The following is a 23,437-nucleotide window of genomic DNA, read 5'->3' as shown; positions in this document are numbered from 1 at the left end:
CATATATTTTTAACGTATTGCAATAAGTAGGGCAAAATGAGACTGATCACGCACGAAGAAGCTTAAAATCGTGCAACCTCTACGGCAGCTTCTTTTTCAGCTGTTTCGCATCCGAGATGGTAACTAACGTCTACAGTCTTTTATCTCGGTTTTAAGAACTTGGCCGGACTCGAGTCCTTGTGAAGAAATACTATTCAGTTCTTTCTTTGAATTTCGTAAGACGAATCTTTTGGCGACTCGACTCCGGTCAAATGTCAAAACATCGGAGGTTTCGCCCCAGCACTAGCAGCTCGACTGGCTTGAAAATGGTCTTTGGTCCACCCGGCCACCCTGATGAATCAACACAACGTCAATCTGATTCTAATCAAAACGTCAATTGGTGAATGGCCCAAAGCCCAGGAAGGGCCCAGGGTCAAGACTCCCATCGCCAACTCGACCCCCTCCCTCACTCTTGGGACGAATTGGGGACCATGCAGTGATCCTGGATGCATGGATTGGCCAGGCCTATTGGGTTTTTGGACATTGGAGACTGTCCCATCCATTCTGTCTCTTGCACAGACTGACGATTCAAATTGGAAAGGCCAATTGGTCAACCCTCTTGGAGTCTTCAGTCTATAGAAAGTGTTTGTAATTAATCCTGCGGTTGCCAGAGGTCCAGCCAGAGGTTCTGCCAGGGTTTAGCCAGCCAGCCACTTATCATGGGCCAACGCTATTGTTCGGTGCCGGGTTGCCACTCCTACTTCAAGCGCGATTCCTTCTTGGGCGTGATCTTTCACCGCTTCCCACCAATCCCGAACGCAAACGATTGTGGATCCAGGCTGGTCCGGCGAAAAAACCCGACGGATCGCCCTGGAATCCGGGATGCAGTAAGAAACAAAAGCTTGAGCGACGGCCATCCCTCCATTTGATGCCATGTCAAATATTGTTGCAGGCGCTCGAATTTGTTCCCTCCATTTTATTGGACAGAAAAAGTGCAATGATCCCGATAGTCCCAGTTATGTGCCCACCATTTTCCCCCACCATCAGGTGCGAATCAACGCACTGGCCGCCAAGCGTTATCACCGCAAGCAAAGAGGCCATGGCCCAGGCCTTACCCGTCCAGCCTGAGGAGCGGCAGGAGACCATTTTACGGCCAAAGTTCAATTGACCGCCCGCCCAGCCGGCGATCAAGCCGAAGAAACCGAATCCGTCGATCTGTTTGACTCCAAAGACCGTCCGGTCACGGACCTGTCTGGTCCCATCAAGCAGTGCAGACGACGGCGATCCCGGACTCAGGTAGATAGAGAGACGGCTGGCCTTGATCCGGGGCCCGTCAATTTAATTACTGTATGAATTTCAGATGCCTGGGGTCATTTTGAATGGCAACATGAGGCGTTCCCAGGGCCCAAGGAAATGGTCGGCCGCCACCCAAGTGTGCATCCCAAGTTAGGGCAAAAGCGAGATCAGGCTGAATGGTTATATCTCACCCCATCCGGATTCAAACTCGTGATGAAGAGACCTTTGAACTCTGGGCCTGAGCCAGGTTGGCTCGCTTTAGGGATGGATTGAGGTCTCCCCTTTCAATATTAATTAGTTTGAACTCAATCGGGATGAAACTTGCATAGACGATGTGTATACCTCGCAATTTGGAATCGGAATTATCTGTCGGAAGAAATGGTAAATGTTCGATTATCCGCCTGCATCGTTTTCAAAGAGACTTCGAGACGCTCATTCGCCTGCTCGGACTGCCTTTGGAATATAGCCAAAGATCAAGGTTCAATGTTGGGGTGGTTTCAAATTCATCCACACCTATCAGCCGGTGATTCAATTCTAATGATATCTCTTGTGAACAAGTTTGTCAATGTACAGTTATAAAGAAACGTAAAACCCTTACAACGTAAGACAGGTATGCCTAAAATACTTGGAACAACTTAATTACACTCTAATGATAGTAAGTATTGGGATTTGGAAACTTGTACAAATTAGGTATTACTTTATGATTATCACGCATACTGTCAACTTAAACTTATAAGAAAACCGTGATGTTACCGATGAGAATCATTTGTCAAAGAAGTACCTACATTTCAGGCATTAATGTTGAAAATTTGTAGAACACTAGTTCAATTTTAACATAGAGTTTCAAAATAATTACCCAATTAGCAATGAGAAATCGCAAAATTTGATGTTTTCAGTTGGTTTTAGTGGGTTTAGAGCAATTCATTTAAACCTCATATCAACACTGAACTTTCTTTGCTTTTGACAGAAAGATTTAACATTCGTGTTTTGGTCAGTGCATTCAAGTACAATGATATGCTCGAAATTGCATTCGATTGGCTTCAAAGGTTCTCATTATAACTCATCCGACATGGAACCATATCCCAAGCTCTCTGGAAACCCCATCATGGACTTGCCCAAATCTGAAAGATCTCTCATAGTAGAGCGATTAATAAATTTGATTTCGTTGTTGTTGATGGGAAATCGGGTGGAGTTTCTCCCGACAAGAATTTGCTTCGCATTCTGGCCAGATAATCCATGTTCACTCCACATTTTGGGCCGGTTGGGATGTAAAACACCGAACTGGGATCTTGACCTTTGTGCTCCGATTCCACGCTGTGAATCTGAGGACGAGAAAATGAAGAATTTCGTGGGGGATTCAAGATGGAAACGGGCCATTCTCACCAAGTCTGCATGCCACCAAACTGAATCGCCCATTTCAATGTTGGGCAGTGAAACTAGGCCTTGGAGTTTAGGATGCCATCGCTCAGATACGTGGAATGTCTTCCCTGGTTGACATCCGGGCATGACTTGGTCTGGAACATCTTGGAGAAACGGTCTGAGCATCCAATACCAAGTGGCTTCTCTTCAAAATAGGCAGTACTTTTAGAGTGCCTTTGCCTGGACCTGTTGGGGATGTGGCTAACCAACCTTGAAAGGCTCTGAAAAGAAAAATAAAGACTCGGTGGTTTGAGTTTTTGCATATTGATAGACCTCGGAATGAGTTTGAGTTGATTAGTTCATCAGTGGGTACGATAACCTACACGAGAACATTAATACTGATTTTCTCAAAAAAGCTTACAGACAGCATGCGATTAGCGTAGTGCCATCCTGGTCTCCCCCCCCAGATTGGCCGCCATATTGGATCTCGACTTTATGTCCATGCCCGCAGCTGTATTTAGCTGATGTGGTATGCCCACTTTCGTATTCCAACACAATAGGATGTTCACAATCAACTCGAAATTTGGCTATGGGTTTTGTCGATCCAGAAGTATTCCCCCCCCCCCCCCCTTATTGTATGTTATTTTAATCCATAGCTGAAGTGTTATTGCACGACAAGAATAGACTGACAGTTGAGTGAGATTAACCTAGACGTCTGATTTCTTGAATTTCGTTGCTATTGTGATACGATCAAGCCTTCTGAGGTGCAATGGCCGATAAAAACTCCAAAGCCTCAAGCCCTAACAAGAGTACCCTTCTTGACTTAAAGATATAGGACTTAAGGGCTCTTACAGTGGCTTTTCAAGAGCTGAATTGAGAGCTACGAATGCCCATGAACTGGTACTCACTTCTGTAAACCCACAAAAATTCACCCGCGAAGGACTAAGGTACAGACAGTATACAGACCAATCACCTCTCATAAATTTTCCCCTCTAAGTTAAAATTTGGCTAAAATTGAGTCATCTCACCGGAAAAAGGTACACCCATTGGCATGGCCTTCTTCATTCATGGCAGCCTGAATCCGATAGTCCATAGCGAATGGATCGTATGCGTCCAAGTTCCCTTTGAATATTTGCTCGTACACCTTGCGGTAAACAGGATCAGACCACCTTTCAATCCCACCTCCATCAATATGGAAAGGTAATGTGAACGAGGTATCGCCTGGTTTGCGAATCCTCAACCGATCAATGTACATAGCAGGCGAAATTTGGCTACAATTCAGGTTGGGAACTTGCAATGTCCACAATTTGAGTAATGCATCTTGGACCATGTACATGTTGTGATGCTGACGGGCTCTCAGTTGAGATTGCGACCAATATATCTCGTACACAGTCTGGAAAGATTTTATCTCAAAGAATCTCAAATAAGAAATCAAAGTGAATAACACTGACCTCGTTGTAAGTGGCTGTGTCGATGTTGTTGATCAGAAGATAATTGTGAAGATCATCCATGAGTTGTTGCACCTCTTCTTCGGGAAGGGTGTTTCGAACTACTAAAACGCCGTGTTTCTTTACTTTCATGGCAACATCATCGGGTAATCGGTGTCCATTTTCTTCAATGGCCTTCATTGTGACAGTTGGTATGATAGAATTACCGTGGATCGACAACTCGTCCAATCGAACTTGAAGCTTCTCTTCGACCACCTGAAAGAGCCGTCGGGCAAAGTCTGGTTCCACTTGCATGGCCTTCTTGACCTTGGAATATTGCATTGATTCATGGTCGCTGTCACCGTCAGTCACGAATAAATCATTGATTGAGCCACCTTCGTTTAGATTTACACTCTGCACACCAATACATATTATAGTTAGAACGAAGAAAACTCCGACCTTCATATTGATTTAGACTTGGACAGAGATCAAATTCATTTGCGGTTGTCTCAGAAGATCAGTTGTGATCTTGAGTTTTGAGTGCATTTGAGAACACGTTTGTCTCACTTCGTAACGATTTGTGAGAACACTAGGACGGATCAAATTGTCAAGATATGTGTAGTCAACACCATAATGATGAGTCTTCTCTGAACTTGCTTGAATGTAGCATTGAGAGCATCGATTACAGATCGAGATTCGAAGCACTTGTTCAAATCAATACTATGACACTAAACATAAAACACGATATCATGTGTCGTTTACTGAACCTGAAACAATAGGTCCAAAAACTATCCATGTACCAAACCATGAGATATATTGTGGTTTAAGGAGAGGAATGTCTATTTTTGCTCTCAAAAGCGACTGTTTTCTGCATTCCATACACCCTGACATGGAAATTCCTTCCGGTTGGTTCTTTGATAATATTTTCAAACACAATAGACCTACAAAGAATACCTTTTGAAAGAGACATGGAGACGGATGCCTTTTCAATGTTTTTGGTTTTTGTTATTGGAATGCTCCCCCCAACAAGTTTTGGAGTTTTTCTGCCTTCAAATTTGCGACGTCTTTTCGAGCTTTCTCCGGAGATGCTCAGTTGTAGATGAAGCCAGGGCAATGAAAAAGCATTACATCAATTTTAATCATACACCATGAAAAGTATTTTGTTTGGGGAGCTCTCAGGTCATTCCCCCTTCCTTTTAAATTATAAAAAACGGCATCAAGCCATCAAAAGTCACTTAATATGTCACTCGACGTGGCGCGGGTTGAAATCTTTGTAGAAACTTAAAAAATGACAACGAACGTAAATGGGGATTAATGGAAATTGAATCGTAATGATAACTTCGCGAACGATTTCAATATAGTCAAAATAGGAAATGTTTCTTGGATAGCAACGGTTTAAAACAATCATACAAATTTTCAAATTCAGGCTGCATGATGAATCCCTCAAGGGAGATGGTTGTAGCGCAGTTGGTTAACGCGCGACCGAGCTTTGCTCGGGTTCATGGGTTCGATCCCAGGTCTCCCCCCCCCCATACTTTAGTGGATTACATTGCCTCGAATGGCGGTCCTCGAACCCATAATGGGACGTCCTAATAGTATACATAATATATATGTGTGTCAAATCTTAATCCAATGAGACCCAAACTCGCAATAAAGATTTTGAAATTACAACAGTTCAAATGGCGACCGGAACGAATGTATGTGTCAGGGTTTAACCTCCCTTTCACTACAAGCTGCTGATTTTCTGAGGTTGCAAAACGCACATTAAGCCTCTACGGTCACTAGAATTGACCCTAAATCCTGGGCTGGGACAAAGCACATGGATGCTTATGAGGACGAACAGTATCCGATACCTTTCGTACCTTCTCTGAACACTGTACAGTTCCAACTATTTTAGTCTCTACCAATAGGAGAGCTCTCCCATTCCTGTGATGTTCCAAGTGAAACACCTTTGGACTTGCTCGACTTTTTGCAAACCTACTGAACTTATTGGAGCCCAAATGGGTGAAGTATATGGACAATCGACTTGTACAGAGTTAGCATTGTGATACTATCCCTGGATTTAAACGTCCAACCACACGTTTGCAAAGCTTTACCCACCTTCAACTGGATATGCTAATCTCCTATTATGCGATTTATTGTTCAACTATAATTATTCTGTGTCGCCTATCAACTATTACTTTTACTTTCTTGATGTTACAGTCCGACAGAAAACCCATAAACAGGAAGAATTCTCTAGTATTTTTTTTTATAACACTCCGAAAACTTTTATTATTTTAAGACCAAGAGCTCTTTAGCTAGAGTCCTCCTTTGTCACCATGAAACAAAATCTTCAATTCCTTTGAACCCACGAATGCGGGATTGATGGGTTCTTCCTTTTTTCCTTAGGAGAAGGCTATCTGAATGGGGCAGGGGGTCGCGTGTTGAGCTGAATGTACATAAGTACAAGGACCAAGGCTTGAGCCAAACCCTCTCAGTCACCATACTCACACCATGGGGAAACAGAAAGAGAGCGATGCCGACCAAGGGACCTCTACAAACAAGCCTCTTCTCGTCGCCGAATATTACACTCCAATTATCCAATTGAACCCAATTTGGGCGAACCCAGCTTCAATCCCCAAATGTTTTCTGACACATCAATATAGTGACCAAAAGACCGTGAGATTTTCGCTTCTCCAACTCTTACAGTTACTTAGAAGTAAGTTTAGGTTGTGAGTGTATATCAACTATATGCAACTCTTTCTGTTTTCATTAAGGATTTTAGAAATGGATCATTACGGTATTATTGACGGAAGCACGGAATTGTGCCGCCAAGAAGATGTGTTTTTGACCACGCAACGACTTCCTAGTTTTGAGACCCTAACGAACCAAATGTTCGCTGGGATCAATGATTCATCCTTGAAGAACTCCTTGGCTAGTACGACTATCAACGTTGCTCCTCCTGGCCCTGTTACTCTTCCACCATCCTCAACAGCAACACCAGATACTGAGGGACTATTCACTACAGCTGTTCTACAAGATCCTCAACCAGAAGCAAAGAGTTCCACCACGAAAAAGGCAAAAAAGAAGAAAACCAGGACCACTTTTACTGCACTCCAACTGGAGGAATTGGAGTGTGCGTTCGAAAAGGCCCCTTACCCTGATGTATTTGCCAGGGAGGAACTGGCCTTGAAGTTATCTTTAACAGAATCGCGTGTGCAGGTGTGGTTTCAAAACCGGCGAGCCAAATGGAGAAAGAGGGAACCGTCCAGGAAATCTGGTTCCATGGAAGGTATGTGTCTGAATGCCATGATTCGTCTTGGTCTTCTCGTGAAAGCAACATGGTTTTCTAACACCACAGGTTGCTCCAATGGTCCAGTCTCACATTGCTTCTCTCAAGCACCTGTGATGAACCTAACACCATACCCCCTCAATCCCAATCATATTCAACCGGATGCCAACATTGGAACGGCCGACTTAAGTGGTGATGGATCCAATATCGATATGTCGGGAATGCCACCCAAAAACCATTTTATTGGAGGTTAGAAACACAAAGCATCGTTTAGCGATGTGGGGCCAAAATGGGAGAAATAATGTTACTCAAAAAAAGGTTCTCTCTTGGATCTTTTAGGCATGTCTTACTGGCATGGGGGAACTTTTCAATGTTCGTTCCCGGAATACATCGATGATATGGATATCGGGAAACTCGACCCCATTGACGGGAGTGAATTTCACGCCTACCACGTGTCGCCATGATTGCAGTAGGATTGGTTAAATACCTATACTTTAATTTCCCACATCTTCTAAATACATGTACAGAGACCCATTATGGAATATTGTTTAGATGATTGGACTGTAAAGCTGCTAAGTCGTCCTCGGGTAGAAGATTGAATATGGAGAAAGGACATCCTGTGTAAACGGATGCGCAGTTCCCATTATTCTCGCCATAGGTCCGCGCACTAATGTATTCATATAATCTCTCAGTTGAAGTCAAACCATAGTCCATGCTGAAAGGTAACAGCAATTATGTAAGATATGACCAACAACAAATAGAAATGAGCAATCTGTTGACTTACAGGAACAGGGTTTCAAATGCTTTCCCTAAAAGACCGTTGAATGGGAGTCCTCGAGACTCGGCCATTTCGCATATCGTTCTCATGATGCAATCTTTTCCGTTAATTCCAAATCTGTAGCAGGACAAACACCATAAAATTAAGATCTCTTAAGATTGTATCATTAATTGAATAAAAACGTTTTTGAAATTGACTATGTGTTAACATTCAAGAAACCTTCGACAAATTGAGTTCTTAATAAATGCTGAGTACAAACACAGTAATTATATACGCTTTTTGTACAAAAAAAGGCACTTTGTGAAATATAAACCATCACTCCTTATTCACTACGAGAATATTCAACAAGATCAAAGCACAAGTACTTACTTGTTAAGGAGATCCTCTCCCATTTCGAAAACAGCGGCATGATCTTCCTCTATTTTTCTGCCAGTGTAAAGTAATGACGACGTACTATCTGGTAGATCATATGTGAATGGTATATCTATATCAAATGTTGTACCTGAGGAAAAATTTAGCATCATATTGTAAGTGGACCATCTAGGTTGGCATTTAAATTTTTTTACAATGGGTGTGCCTCGTCGGAATTCAGTCAATGATGGTCACTGTCCGGTAGATAACGATAATATAGTCTCCCTCTTCATAAGTCACACTGAGTGATAGACAATGACTACGAAATAAGACTGAGATCATTAACTATGGTCTGGTCATGGGTCGTGGATACCTTGTAGGATGTCCGCCTTACTTGTTTCAGACAATGCTGCAATTGGAATTTGTAACGACACAGAGAACTCTAGATCAGATCCTGTGGGAAATATTATGGACCTCTTCCGTCGACTTCTTGGAATGGATGAGGAAGCGTAACGGGAGGTGTGATTGTACTGATGCATTGTCATGGCGCTAGTATTTGTGACTAAGGACACGCATTCGTGAATTAGTGAGAACAAGCACGTGAAATGGACGGGACTGAGTCGCATGTTAGAACTCGCACAGTTAAGGAAGCATTGAACAAATCCAACAGGAGTCTGAAACGAAGCAAAAACAACTCAAGCAAGACGCCATGCCACCATCAAATGTTGTCTGTCAATCATTCCACACTTCAAATAGAGCACCACTGATTGATTATAGGTTGTAGGCACATCATCTTACAGGGTGAATTAGGAAACTGGCAAAAAGGAATCGGGAGGGTGAACTTCGTGGACAAACCTATGGGACCATGAAATAGCCCCAAAACGCGAGCCACACGACGTCGGGTGGGTTGGGTTTCGGATCTTGGGGATAGGTTGGGTTCCCTTTCAGAAGGGGGAGAATGGCCAGGATAGGAACCATCATAGAGGAAGTGCGAGTTCAAACGGGAAAAATTTCTCCCCGAGTGGATGAGTTGACAATCGAACGTGGATGTACAAAGAGAGAGCCAAACCAAAACTAGCAGCTGGTTAGATTTGGGCATCCCTAAATTGAAAAAGCATTCAATACTTGATTCAGGTTTTCATAGTCATATCGCCAAAAGTGCATGAGACTGGAGTATTGCTACCAATTCAGGCGAGCACTTGACAAAGTGGAAATGCAATGTAAAAAGTGCAAATGTTCCTTTTGTGTCATATCACAAGATCAGAAATGCATCCTTAAAAGACACAGAAGATAAGGAAAGATGTTTTCGAGGTGAAATTAACGTGACCTTGAATGATGCGATAACCTAAAGATGCAATCTCATTTCCGCATAGGAATGACAGAAAGGCTAACATGGCTCAAGTTTGACGACAATAAGTATTGGTTCAATTCTTTGAGGCAAGATTTAAAGGGGTTAGGAAACCAACTGAGCAGTTTTTGTGTTAAGGCAAACTTACTTGAAACTTCAGCTGTTGTTGAATGATCAATGCAATAGTTTTGTATTCTTCTGAGAAAACGGTGGATTGAAAAGTACAAAGATGTGCAGGATCGGATAAATATCTTTCCACTGAATTGGTCGACACAAAACTGAATGGCTTGACATTTCACGATCATGTTGTAGTGAAGGTGTATTGATTGTTATGCATGAAAAGTTTGCGTAAGTGGTGACGAAATTCCTATTTTACAACGAGTCAAATTCAGATAAGACATCAGATGGAAATTATTCTTGTGTCAAAAGGGAAAGGACGATTGCCGCGTCAAATTCGGTTTAGAGTCTGCTGCATTTTCGAAGTATATACGTAAATCCTTCGATGGATGCTTGCGAGGAACCTATTCCGCTCTTGTTCACTTGTTTCTACACTCCTCCGTTTTGAATGACATACATATATTTCACGTGTGGTCGAAATTCATGACGTATCAGTAATGATTAGACAACAAAGGAATATTCAATTTTAGAAAAGTAACAAGACATAGAATTTGGATTTTCTAAATTAAAGCTCGATTCTTGGGTACGGTCGTCTCCTTATCAAGTATTGAGAGAAATACGCAAATCCGTCTTAACAGTCTTCTACCTCGTAAAAACCATAAGAAGTAATTTTGACGTGATTGATTTATTGAATTCTGGCTCAAATTTAACGTTCATATGGAAAATAGTTACCAAGATTTGTTTGGATGTTTATGTTAGACAATGAGGCTTTTGAACCATTGTGGCAGTCGCCTCAGTGGTGAGACGAGAGGGGTAAGCTGATAATCCGAGAATCCAGCTGAAGTCTTAATATTTTGCCAAAAAGAAGAGATATTTTCTTTTTCCTCAGTGCCTGGGCAACAAGAACACAGGCTCACGTGAAGAAATTGAGTTAGAATTGTAAAATAAATTGTCATAAGCATAACATCAAAAATAATATATGCAAAAAAAAATTGCGAAATTTGAAAAACGATCAGTATTGTAACATTTCGGTTTCTCATTTGAAAGCTGCACCCATACATTTCCTGATCTTTTTGAAAAGTCAGATGAACTTATTGTTTATTGCGGAAAAATTATTGGTTGTCAAAAAGGTGGGGGAAAGGAAATCAATGAGGGAATTATCTTCAGACCTTTTTTCTTTCCTCTATTAATCCAATTTCATTGCTCACAATGTTAAAGGCCAAGCATGTAAAAACGAAAAAACCGCGACATTTTTTAAGATTGTCTTCATTAGAAATTAGAATTTGACACAGTCTTTAGAACGAATTTGGATTTATTGTGCATTATTGTGGAATTGATTGTTTATGTAGCATTCTCAGCGAAAATAGAGGGAAAAAGAAATGATGATTATGGTCAGCGTCTGCCTACTGCATTTCAAAGGCCTATAACCTAGGTTCAATATTCCGTGCGAACTATTTTAGGCCGTCGATGTGTGTTTGTTTTGTTGACATCGTTCATATTGATCAGACTTTCTAGATTCAGCAAATCCAGCTCGCCTTTCGCCTGATGTTCCATGAGATAAGCTTCATCCTCGGGAATGACTGGATCAAGTTTCGCCTGCGAATGATGGCTTCCTTCGTTTTTACTTTGAGACAACACGAAGGGCTTAAATTTCTTAGGAGCTTTGGGAACCGAACCTCGAAACGAGGCCAAAGACAAGCTTCGTCCCTTGCTGAAAAGGGCTCGTTTGGCCTTGAGGCCTTTGTTGTCTTCGAGAGCCAGAGGTGGGCTAACCGGAGTGGGTGTGCTTGGTTGAACTTCGGTGGGCATGTGTACTTGATTGATTAGGATCTTCTCCCGGGTGGGAACGTGGTTCCCGCCGAGCTCGTTCTCGTGGAAATTGTTGGAAATCTTGGCATATCGGTCTCCATGAACTCGAAGCGAGGAGAATAGGTTGGTGTCAGATGCCATGCGCATTTTCAGACGCCTTGGGTGTGGATCAGTATGATGATGGTCCACCGCATCGGCCTTCGTGGTTAAGACTATATATATATAATAGGGAACAGAATCGATAAGGTAAAAAATGCCTTCAAACATTTTTGGGCCACGAATGTGAATCAGTTTACCTAACGGGCTGTTTGCATTGAAGTAATCATCTCTGGGCGAATCCTCGTGAGTTTTCGTTGTACTCTCGGCTATTGCGGTAGATTGAGGGTTGGGACAAGATCGCTTACGCAAGCTCGAGATTTCCTCATCATGGGTACTCAATTTGTTGGGTGTCAAGGCTGTTTCGCTCTCCATCAATCCTCGAGCTGATGTGGTCTTAAAGATGTCCGAGACCGAATTGCTCACTTTCTTCCGAAAGTTGATGGCTTCAATCTCTTCGACGGAGAGAGTCTGTCTGGAACTGAACATAGGAACGTTGCTTAAACGAAGTATCTAGAATAGAGTGGCTTGAAAGGTCAAGTCAAAGGCTTCCTCCCATTGGAATAGACCGTTGTTGAGATGACTCTCGTTCGTAAAGAGACCCATACTGGTCCATTTCATATCCCGTACCTCTTAACCACATCTGTTTGTGTGCCTCGATCCTGAGCCCCGATCCTAATAGTCCGAGCCAAAGGCTTTAATTGAGAGGCTGTTGCCGGTGTGATAGGTTTTTCTTGAAGGAAAGATTGTTCGAGTTTCCGTCGCCTGAACTCGATCTTGGCCTTCTCCTCCATGATCCAAACTGGCGAATCTGGGATCACGTGCGAGAGGGTCAACTTGAGGAAGATCATCACGTGCTGATAGAGAAGATGGTATGTGGATTGTGATACTAATGGGTAGGGAACGCTTCAGTAAGATGTCTCACCTCCAAACACACGATCAATAAGACATTCTGGTTGAACTCGACTGCAGATTGATTTAACATGGCTTGACTGGAGATCCCTATTAAGGCACAATTGACCATGATCCCAATAATCCCGATCAGTTCCATTGCTTGCTAGTGGAGTTAAAATTGTAACAAAGATCAAGACAAGATCCAATTACAAATTGTACAGTACAATGCTGGAATTGTCTTACCTGCCATGGTCCAATGTTTTGCACCCTTTCACCAAACGGCCTTTGATGAACCGAACAGAGTTTGAATGCATCTCCTCGGATTTCCATTACGTTGTTGAAAAACGCCCAAAAGCCGGCTAAAGGATAAGCCGAGGAGAAGAGGGCCACATAGCCGAACTGAATCAACATTTCCAAGTAGTCCTCAAACGTTCCATCGTACTTAAAGGGGCCAGAAATGAGCGCACATCCAGCCATTATTCCATTATTCGACAGCAAACAAGTATCTTACTTTGGGTGCTTGACATTCCAACTCTGCTTGGGAAACTCGTCGGACACTTTTGGTTTCGGTTCCTTCGTCAAGTTGACCTTTTCCCGTATCATCATCGCCGTCGGACTTTTTGTACTTGGCGTAAGCTTGTTTCGTTCGTTTGACTATTGCCATATTGGGCTCGGCCTGTTTAAACTGTTGCTTGATATACGGGATGATAGACTCCTTCATATTTCCAATTAATTGTCTTGTTATCAGCAACGTGGCCAGTAGCTGCAGTGAAAAGAAGACCGATTTTCATTTCCTTAGAACATCGTTCAACTTGCAATGCAATTGGACTTTTCCAAAAATAAGAGCCTCAAAGGCTCTAGATATCTTTGAATATTTGCATTAGAAACGTGTTTGGTTTCTATCACGTATGAAAGTGGCCATTTCATAATCGGTCTCGGACAGATTTAGAGCAAGAACCTGTATGTACCTCTCGAAGCTTGTCCATATCACGCAGGTAGAATGCCGTATAAAACAATGCCAGAAAGGAGTTGACGAACTGGAACTGGAAGGAAAATGATCAGGTAAACCATACGTTTTAGCAAGATAATAAAAACCAACAACACGTAGGTACAAAAGCTTTTCCCCGAAGAAATAATTAGCTTGTAGCCCGAAAAAAGATTCAAGCGATCGATTTTGAAAAAGGTTGCTTGTTCCCAAGACCCCAAGCTGCACAACGTTATTAACAGAGACGTTAAAGTTGGAGGTAAATCAGTTTCACTCACTAAGTTCAACATTGTGAAGAAAAATATATCAAATTGGTACTGACAGGGACTTTGAAGATTGGTTGAGATCATCTAAAGCGACAAGTATAACCCAGTCTTCTTCCTCTTGAACTGGTAAAACTTTCTAAACATTCCATTGGTTGCACAAACGGGCTTTGACGAGCTTTTAATAACCACTACATACAGCTGAGTAATCAAAGCGCTAGTTACGTCCACCAAAGATGCCTTGAAGGTTATTCGTGATTTGGCATGCGTTTAGACACAAAGTGGAACCAGCATGCTGAAAGACTTATAAATTGATAAGCTAGTAAGTCTACTTAAATTTGGTCTTCTAACAATTTTTGATGGCTTTAACCATTTTCTGAGAGTTAGCAATTTAGTCAACGAAATCACAAAAAGAGCGTTTGAAATACGGTACCCAAAATCTCTCACAAAAGCAAAAAACCTTAGACAAAGGAAGCATTCCAAAACATTTATGATTCTAGATTTTGAAGTGAGTAACAACGTGCCACAACAGTGTTGTTATTCATAGTTTGAATGGAAATTAATGATGCCTGAATGAGACTCAAGATATCTACGCAACATAAAAAATGACAGCGATGTAGAAGAATCAAAATTGAGATTGGACTCAATCTTTTTTACAACTCCAGCATTCAGTAGTGTGCGAATTAATAGTCATAGCAAAAGGAACACCCCAACCCATTTCAGGCTTTTGCACACCTCGAATGACAACAAATATTGTCAAACATTGATCCTTCGCTATCCCTGTTACGTTCACATCATGATGATTTAGATATTGTGTATAATGTATAGGGTGTATACCCTCGATTTCGAAGGAAGCTAGGGACTGGCTAAACTCTGCATAACACGTTTTGTTTAATCAATCATAAACAAGGAAATGAAGGTGTTGAGCTCGAACCTCTCCTTTGGCGTTTGACAAACGGTTGCCCAATCTTTGCCTTTTAAACTATCTAAGACTCGTAGAAGATACTTTGACAAATTACTGACTTCCTGTGGCCCGGACTATTTGGCCTCAGCAAGAACGAAAACTCCTAAACCCCTTCACTCCTAAAATAAGTTGGAAGTTTTATCCCCAATAAATCAAATCTTTTTTGCTCACATAGTCATTGGGGGATACAGAAAGTGGTGCGTTCAAAAGAAAAAAAATGGTTGGAGCTACTATTTAATCGCTAAGTACAATTTAAGTATTGCAAAATGTACTTTTAGCAACATAAGGGTGGCTAATAGTTATTTGTTTTAGAACATTTGGAGAAAAATACCTTGATTTATGCTTGAACGACGCCACTATGAGACAAAAAATTATAATTGCAATTACATTTCTCAGTCATTGAATTGTAATTAGTTAGAGTTCCCTTTCATCCTCAACTTTGTCAACTTATACTGCTTAACAGATCCTAATGAATCCCTACTTTCATGTTTCACCTGGCTATCATTGGTAATTTGAGCCATTCCTCATGCCTGTCATTTTGTCCATTGGTGAGACTGGTCTCAACAATCTTGGATGAAAGCTCGTCTTTGCTGAGTTTTGTATGATTAAAAGTATGGTTTAATTGGTCTGAACTTGAGAGTTGCATTTGGAATCAAGAAAACGGTTGTTCCAAGTCTGAACTTGAAGTCCAAACTTGCAAGCTGAAATTCTAATCACGATTACAGAATGAACGGGTTAGAAGGATAAGCTGAACATCAAGATAGAGTCAGAACAATAATTTGAGCTTCACACTTCACAGCTAAAAATTTAGAAAACACTCCCACATCTTTGTTCTGTTTTAAATATAAGGCACCACTATCGGTTTGTCAATGTGGCTGCTCACTTGTGTTTTTTAAGTATACTAAAGATCAGGTTCTAATCACGCAACCCTTCGACCTAATTGAGGTCATTTTTGATTTGACCAAATAGGCATTCGAGAAATTCAAAGTGAATTTGACTAAAGCTTTGACACATGTCTTCAATGGTTCATTTTTGACATCTTCAACATATTTTTATGTTAAGGCGTATACTACAACATTCTAGAGAGATTGAACTCGAAGTACCGCTTTTGAAATCACTTTTTTGATGCATCTAACCAAGCTTCTTGTGTGGAACGGTTTTTATTATTCAGTATGATATTTGTGCATTCATTTGAAAAATTTCTCTGAGAACGAGATTAAAGTGCCGCATTAGAAATTCAAAAATTTAAATGAAATAATCGCAACGATCAGTCAACCAAAATGCTCATGCACCAAAGCAATTTGTCAAACCCGTTTTCTTTTAAGCTAAGTGTTCTATACAATTTTGTTCGTCTGACATATTTGAAGCTCGTGAGTAAAGTGTGGTCAACATCAGTTGTCTTTTGGTGGCGTGTGATTTACACGGCTAATGAAATATGTAAATGAAAAATTGTGTTTCATTGCTTGATGAGCTAGAAAGAGCGATAGCGTTTTTGGAAAATACATGCCCTCAGTGAAAGTAAAGCTCAAGAACAAACGTTTTGGACATTTTTTCACATTCCAACTGAACGAAATAAATAGGGACAGTATAATCAGAAGACCATTTACTCTACCAAGCTCATGCTTTCTTCACATACCGAAGCTTTTTTGAATATCAGATGACTTTCATATTCGCAGGGCGTCCGAATATTCTCTGAGAAAATAAAGTAGTATAACGAACCATACGCCATTTTCCGATTATTTCTAGCCTGAATGGCTATATGATGAAACAAACTCCGATACGTTTTAATGCCTCCTCATAATTGATAATTTAATAGCACTAAAACAAGCAAAAACATACTGGCTTATTTGTGAATAGCAATGTTTAGTGAGCCAATGCTAGACAACGAAATTCTCAGATTTCTCCTTTTTACGAGTTTCTTAGATGTACAACACCACGAAATGAAAATATTGAGAACACAAATCAGCTATGAAAGTCCGACATTTTAGATATAACATCTGAGAGTCGAGGTTCTGGAACTTTAAAAAACAATATTTTTAATGACAATAGCCGTGAGGCTCAGGTGTAGAATATCCGAAACAAAAAGCTCCCGAAACGAAGTTCCTAAATCGATAGAAATCTTTTTTATCGGAAACAACAAGCAAACTTAAGTTTTTCACTCCTGGATTTACATTTTCCTAATTGACTGTCGCAATTCCTGCAAAACAACATTTATGCACGACCGTGAATATAAACAGATTTTTTTGTTGATATGCACCAGACAAAGGAGTATTTTCTAGGTATTTAAGATTCAAGTGCTATGCAAACCATTTGACTTGAATTGATGAGTTAATCACCAATTGTGCAGGTATACTACATACTAAGTTTTATTAGAATTTATTTGTCTTTGAGACAATGAAAAACTGGGACCAAAGGTTTTGCTATTTGAATTGAACAAAAAAATGTACAACCCTTGAAAAAAAGGACAATCAGATGTCACAATTCTCACAAAAATTGCATGGACGTTTTCAAGTTGGTGTCATCAATTTTCGAAGCTATCGCCATCTACCATTCAAAGGGTTAGTTTCTTGAAATGTGGCTCATTTAAGATTAAAAAATTGGCATCATTTCGAACGAATTTTTGTTTCTTTGAAAACAGTTTGGCATTTAATTCAATTCAGTGTGGTCAAGGAATGCATGCTAACATGAGATTTGACTTGTTTATGCATTAGACATTTGCCATTGATGCATGTAACAAATCAATGGATTTTTTTGGATTTATGTACTGGTTGAGATATGAGAGTCGTCTGGGGGAGACAACCTGGGGAAAAATAGAGAGAGCAGACTTCCTTCGTTCTTTTTTTGGCTTCCTTCCTCTTTGAAGGCCCTGCCTTACTTTCCCCCCTGGATTTAATCCGTCACTTTCTGTAACTCAGAGCTTAACCTTTAGATGGCGGGACAATAGCACCATCAGAAAAACGCCATTGCAGCCAGATTATTGCGATATCTCTTGACCTTGAAGCCATATATTACCACTTCACTTCTTTGCAGTATTTCTAAAATCCATAATATCCTTTATTTTCATAAATTATTATTTCGATTTTTGCTCGATTCTGGATGTTTTTATTTCGGAACTTTTTGTCATTTAACTTTTTGTTTCGGCAGTAAACATAATTTAATGTCTTATACAAGTAATTGTCTAATCCATAAGAATACTTAATTCGCGTTAATGAAATCAATGCTCTACATAGTTTCTCAGTTTAAGAAATTAGCAACATCGCAGGTGCCACCAGCACCAAATCACTCAAAGTCAATGATGGCCAATCAAAGTGCTTACTAACCAAGACTAGTTTGATTATCAAATTATCCTCATATTGGCTCTCTAGACGAAAGTTCTCTGAAAAAATACGTTCATGGAAAAAGATTTCATCAACATACCGTACCTGGTTCAAATATCAAATATTGGATCACTAGATCTACTAGCGTTAGACACTACTTTTTCAAACATTTAGGCAAATCATTTATATCTTGACAGATTTTGAAATCAATTCCAGATAAACCTTGACGCATACTTCGAAAAGCTTTCTCACCTAAATCATTCAGAAAGACGGCCACTTCCCCATAGACGCTATCCATTGCAGGGATAGCAATTGCCAACAATAATTTCGGAACATACTTCATGATAGTAACATATCCCTCATATTTGATGAGATAGTCACATTGTTGCTGAAAGAAAAGCCAGGAAGAGCTCACATTCGCTCTATTTATGACCATCGTTAATGACTGCCTCATCACTTACTTGTAGCTCGAGAATGAAGAACATCACGATGGTAACGATGATGAGGCTAATGATCATTATTGGTAAGGACACGCAATATCGTATTAGGGACCGTTTCCAATTGGGGTAATGCAAGTCGTTCTTACCAGTGATGCTACTCACGACTTCTTCACCCTAAGAATTGAATCACAATATCAGATTTGATCAACTAGTGCATTGACGCTCAAATGGAAGTCCAACTAACTTTGAACATTGGTCTTGCATCTTGAAGGAGTTCACATGGCTCGTCCGAAGTGCCCCATTGAAAAGACAACTCCTCGGAGCGGCGTTTCCACGATGACAAATACAAAGTGGACCAAATCACATTGAAAAGAGCAAAGGAAATGAACAACACATTCTCCCAAGCTCCATCTTCCGTGTCGGAGAGACACTGTAAGTGATAATTATTAGCAGTTTTGATCAAGGTCCTACCTATGGGCTAGAAAAAGGTCGAGAGTCTTACTGAAATAAAGATCCCTGCCAAGGCTTGAATGGCCAATGAGGATGTGTAATGGCCGAGCCAAGAAAAATAGAAGCCAATCTTGATCCCAAAATACTCGCGTATTTTGTCTGGAATAGAAAGTCATGTGTGACCCAATAAACATGCCCTGAGATCGTTCAACCTTCATCAAGGACTCAAGGTCAAAACCTACCAAGTGGTTGTGGCGAGAAAAACTTCCTGACCCATTGAGAGCGAAGGTATTTGAGATCTTGGGCATCGTGAAGTGGGTAAACTTGAGCCAAAAACGATTTGTTCAAACAACGTGGGACTGTAATAGAACCATAGGGTCACATTGTACTTCGGGTTTTTCCTACACAATTGAAGCTTGAAGATGATAAAAAGGGCACTTACTTATAGCTTCTCCAATCCGGAACTTGAATGACCCTAGAGAATCTCCCTCAACGGCTCGGATCGAGTTTAGAAACCAAAATGCCACAGCTTGGCGCTCCTCACTTGTGGCAAAACACTTGTCGTTCACATTTAAAAACTGATTCACCTATTTAAGATGAACCGATTGTGATGAAATAAAGGAAATGGCTTGGGGTTTGAGCACGTGATACCTTATCGACCGAAAATGGTCGTAAGCCTCCGCCTTCATTCGGTGAGATCTCCTTTGGGATTTGTAAGATTTCTAATCCTCGTAATAGTCTAAAAGGAGATGTGAGTGTTCTTATAGCTTGCAGCTGCGACAATAGTGTATGTGAAATAGCTAATAATTTAGTGCATTAAAAGGGATAGAGCACCTACATATAATTCTATTGCTGTTGCAAAAGAGTGCTCCGTAAATCTAAGTTTTTTTTTTAATATATCTCAAATTTAGTTTAATGATCTGTTTGAATAATTCTTAGAAAAAATACAATTGATGTGTCGATGAGCAATTATGGCATTGGGTACAATGAAGATTGATTAGGTTTCTGAGCATGTAATTCTAACAAGTTACAATTCTTTCTAAAAATATGTAGTCAATTGGACTTAGTCCAGAAGTTTACTATTTCTGTTGATCCTTATGATATTGACAATCTTAAACTCAGCAAATATTATAGAGACTCAGAATATCTAAATTGAAGAAGTCAGAAACTTTAACGTACAGAGATGCACGTAGGAGCAGATCATTCGCAAGTTCAAGTAGGTTTGTTTGCTTTGGACGAAAAATCTTCTACTGCAATGGTTATCTTCACTCTAACATCAAAATTGTTCTACTCATTGCAATTAAACAAAGAGTCAGCCATACAGAAATACAGCTTTAGTATCAAGTTTGTTCTTTACCTAGCGTACATCAGGGTTTCAAAAGTGGATCAGGTTTCAGACAACTATATGCTATTTTTCTCTGTCGTCAGTTTAGAATTAAAGAAAGTCCTATATTTTCAATATGTATGGGGGAGTAGCAAATTGCATGTGGATCTATTTTGTTTCTGTGGAGAACCAGAAGAGTGCAGAACAAGCACATTGTACTGCGAACGTATATGTCATTGCAGAGGTGACGTAGTGCGTATTAAATTGAACTGATTGACTTAAAGTTGGGATTCAAATACAAATTGGGGCCAAACTTAGCCAATTCAATGGAATCGAATTATGAATGAATCGCAATTTTTAACAAAGACCCAAATATTTTACCAAAGTATTATAAATGGGCAACAAACCATCGAAATTGTGCACTTTTGCACAGAAATATGCATCCCAACACTATATGAGTACATAAAGTAAATATTTTGCTTACCCTTGATTTGTTACCACAACTGTGAATGCAACTTGTTCCGCCCCAGACTTGTTGCTCTTTCCAGATTGGAACCGGTTCTCCTTGGTCTTGATTTCCGATAAGCATTCTAGCTTCCTCTTTATGAACTCGACACATTCGTCTGTTGATTTTGGAGGAAATAGAACCACCACATCCACAAGCTTCAATAAAGAGCTTTTTTGTTAATATGGGAAATGGACCTTGGCTTCAATGACAATCAAACACCTGTCCTGATTATTTCAAGTAATTGACTTAAACGCCACGTGATTCGAGTGGCTAAACACTCAGGTCAAACTATAGAAACAAAAAAACAAGGGACTAAGCGAAAATGTGGTTTTCAGTCCAGTATTTGACAGAAGCAATTGCTATTGGCCTCAGGTTTATTAGGCTTGATGGTTTTTATCGACTTTGCCATTGTTGACATTATAATTAGAGTAATATTTTTCCAATACGATATTGCTTGAGCCATGACTTTCAGAACCCTTCTTCCTTTCAGGAATATTTTTTTAAAAGGTATCAGCGAGTAAAAATAGTAATCAAAGTGATTTTTATTTTTACATGGTCAAAGGCACAAAACTCTATCGTGAAATGGTTTTACCACGGTTTGTACTTAAAAGGAAAAGAAAATTGCCAAATTCAACAGATTTAACCACTGCAATTAAATGTGTGTAACGTGCGTAAAATAAAAAAATGAAGCCAAGGAATAATACAGGTAGAAAGCTACAAACATATCTTTTCTGCACTAATAGAAGGTCTTAAAGCTAAAACCAGATCTACTTATGCAAGACGATCGTATAATAGATCAATACTGTACAGTAAGCATATTTTTTCAAGTTGAACAAGGAAAAGTCAAGAGATTGCTCAAGGGCGTGTTTGTTGAAAACATGAAATCCTTTGAAATTGTTTTCACGCGAAGTATTTCTTCCTCTTTATGACCTTAAAGTAAACTCTTTAGACGCAACAAATTGTTCAACTATTGGATATTTCATTTACAACATTCTGGCATATTGTTTTTCCTATTCTTTCCCGTTCTCTAACAAAGACATCGAAACGCACTTTACCTCATCAATGTCACCATCGGCCATCCTTTTGATTGGCTTTCAGTTGGTTGTCAGTCTGAAAACAAACAATAACACTTAATGCACAACACAAACTGACAAGTTTGGCATTTCGCTTGCAACACAGTGAAAGAATGATCTTCTCAAAGAGTCCAGCTTTCCAATACATACGTACCTTGTTCAGAAGGACATCTGACCTATTGTCATATCCACACAAGTGTAATCAAATGAACAAGTGTCCATAATGAACTAGCATTGTTGCCCTTATATTGTGTTTGAAGTCTGGCTTGTTTCAGTCATCTCGCATGTCTCAATTACATAGATAGTCGTTCTATAAGCTAACTAGCTCAAGGCCTTTTTCAAGGCCATGTGTTCCACCACATTTCCATGTCCATAAAAGCACTAAGAGACAATTGAATGGAGCAACGGGAACCCCAAACGCATTTTTCAATTTCATGTCGACTATGTTGGAGTGAATATCAAGATACTTACCCAAGGTCTTCCCAGTTCACTATGACCACTCCTTTGACCTCTACGGGACATTAACGCATTATTCAAACTTTGTAGCTCAATGTAGCCCCATTGCCCTGGACAGAGAAGCAATGTTGTTTTGGTAATGTCCCCCACCAAGTCAACTACTTCTGATGTACTGGGACTAAACGAAGAGGAACACTTGTCTGTGGTGGAGGAGGAACGTCGGCTACGAAAAGGCTACAAGAGAAGAAAGGCCCCTCGAGCTCAGCGCCATCTAGTAAACAACCTTCGCCATTCCTTGATTAACGTAAATGCCTGCGAAGGAAAAGGTCAAGAAAGGCTTGGGCCTTTTTTCGTTCTGGAATGTCAAGACAAGAAGGCCTCCGCGTGGTATGACGTTTTCTGGCTCGCATGCACGTGGTCTTCTTCTTGGTTGTGCATAAACCCAGCCATGACTCCATTTGGAGAGGGGCTCTCAAGGGCTCTCCAAGACTCCTACCACTAATCCTATCCAAAGCAAGACTTAATCAAGCCGTTTATAGGCCACTCCGTTCACGCAGAAGTATTGGTGTTCCTTTGGTCTTGCTTGGCTGGAACTAATTGGTCGGATTCCCGTAGAGACTCTCGGGGAACGTTGGATTTCTTAACATTCATTCTCTCACACGTTCTTTTCGACCAATCATATTGAAATGGGATTTTTTCGGGAAGATGAATACCGTCCTCTCTTGGTTTAGGTTGAAATAAAAAATAACTGTAAGCTAGAAGCGATACAACGAGATAGGGCGGGTTCTTGAAAAACTGACGAGTAGAAGTTTAAAGTGAGGAGTTTAAAGGAAATATGAATACACTCTCTACTACGATCGCTTATATTGCATTGTGGTATCAGTTACCTTGGCTTGAATCAAGAGAGAATGTTCTTACGCAAAGCAATTTGG

General features: G+C 40.4%; 4 protein-coding genes and 1 long non-coding RNA gene across 6 annotated transcripts; 2 read left to right on the top strand and 3 right to left on the bottom strand.

The window, feature by feature from the left end:
- The first annotated feature begins 324 nt into the window (after nt 1–324).
- Nucleotides 325–4,406, top strand: LOC131879058 (uncharacterized). Its single transcript, XR_009373086.1, has 5 exons — nt 325–866; nt 932–1,275; nt 1,340–3,581; nt 3,672–3,834; nt 4,271–4,406. It is a non-coding gene; the product is annotated as an uncharacterized LOC131879058 (long non-coding RNA).
- On the bottom strand, nt 2,741–4,643 carry LOC131879052 (uncharacterized protein YbiU-like). Its single transcript, XM_059225253.1, has 3 exons — nt 4,086–4,643; nt 3,663–4,027; nt 2,741–2,915 (listed from the first exon to the last, which is right to left on the bottom strand). Exons 1-3 carry the CDS (start codon nt 4,524–4,526, stop codon nt 2,741–2,743), a joined length of 981 nt encoding a protein of 326 aa, XP_059081236.1. The 5' UTR covers nt 4,527–4,643.
- A 1,183-nt stretch (nt 4,644–5,826) lies between these two features.
- On the top strand, nt 5,827–7,869 carry LOC131879053 (homeobox protein aristaless-like 3). The gene is made up of 4 exons (XM_059225254.1): nt 5,827–6,759; nt 6,818–7,332; nt 7,402–7,581; nt 7,672–7,869. The coding sequence occupies exons 2-4, from the start codon at nt 6,828–6,830 to the stop codon at nt 7,794–7,796; spliced, it is 810 nt and encodes a 269-aa protein (XP_059081237.1). The 5' UTR covers nt 5,827–6,759; nt 6,818–6,827; the 3' UTR covers nt 7,797–7,869.
- LOC131879054 (uncharacterized) lies at nt 7,808–10,070 on the bottom strand. The gene is made up of 5 exons (XM_059225255.1): nt 9,958–10,070; nt 8,835–9,135; nt 8,480–8,612; nt 8,117–8,227; nt 7,808–8,047 (listed from the first exon to the last, which is right to left on the bottom strand). Exons 2-5 carry the CDS (start codon nt 9,085–9,087, stop codon nt 7,867–7,869), a joined length of 678 nt encoding a protein of 225 aa, XP_059081238.1. The 5' UTR covers nt 9,088–9,135; nt 9,958–10,070; the 3' UTR covers nt 7,808–7,866.
- A 1,138-nt stretch (nt 10,071–11,208) lies between these two features.
- On the bottom strand, nt 11,209–22,668 carry LOC131879047 (anoctamin-8-like). Of its 2 annotated transcripts, none has more exons than XM_059225246.1 (18): nt 22,521–22,668; nt 22,032–22,086; nt 20,953–21,131; nt 19,796–19,883; nt 19,587–19,731; nt 19,387–19,503; nt 19,197–19,303; nt 18,939–19,124; nt 18,716–18,868; nt 18,507–18,642; nt 18,258–18,313; nt 13,694–13,768; nt 13,237–13,488; nt 12,969–13,166; nt 12,757–12,888; nt 12,462–12,688; nt 12,032–12,312; nt 11,209–11,947 (listed from the first exon to the last, which is right to left on the bottom strand). In XM_059225246.1, exons 2-18 carry the CDS (start codon nt 22,053–22,055, stop codon nt 11,361–11,363), a joined length of 2,943 nt encoding a protein of 980 aa, XP_059081229.1. In that variant the 5' UTR covers nt 22,056–22,086; nt 22,521–22,668; the 3' UTR covers nt 11,209–11,360. The 2 variants fall into 2 exon arrangements, with proteins under 2 accessions (XP_059081229.1, XP_059081228.1); XM_059225245.1 differs by lacking the exon at nt 18,258–18,313 and adding an exon at nt 16,574–16,629.
- Nucleotides 22,669–23,437: the final 769 nt, after the last annotated feature.

The sequence above is a fragment of the Tigriopus californicus genome, chromosome 4 (genome assembly GCF_007210705.1).
Source record: "Tigriopus californicus strain San Diego chromosome 4, Tcal_SD_v2.1, whole genome shotgun sequence".
In the NCBI taxonomy this organism is placed as follows: domain Eukaryota; kingdom Metazoa; phylum Arthropoda; class Copepoda; order Harpacticoida; family Harpacticidae; genus Tigriopus; species Tigriopus californicus.
This window is presented reverse-complemented; position numbering and strand designations above follow the sequence as displayed.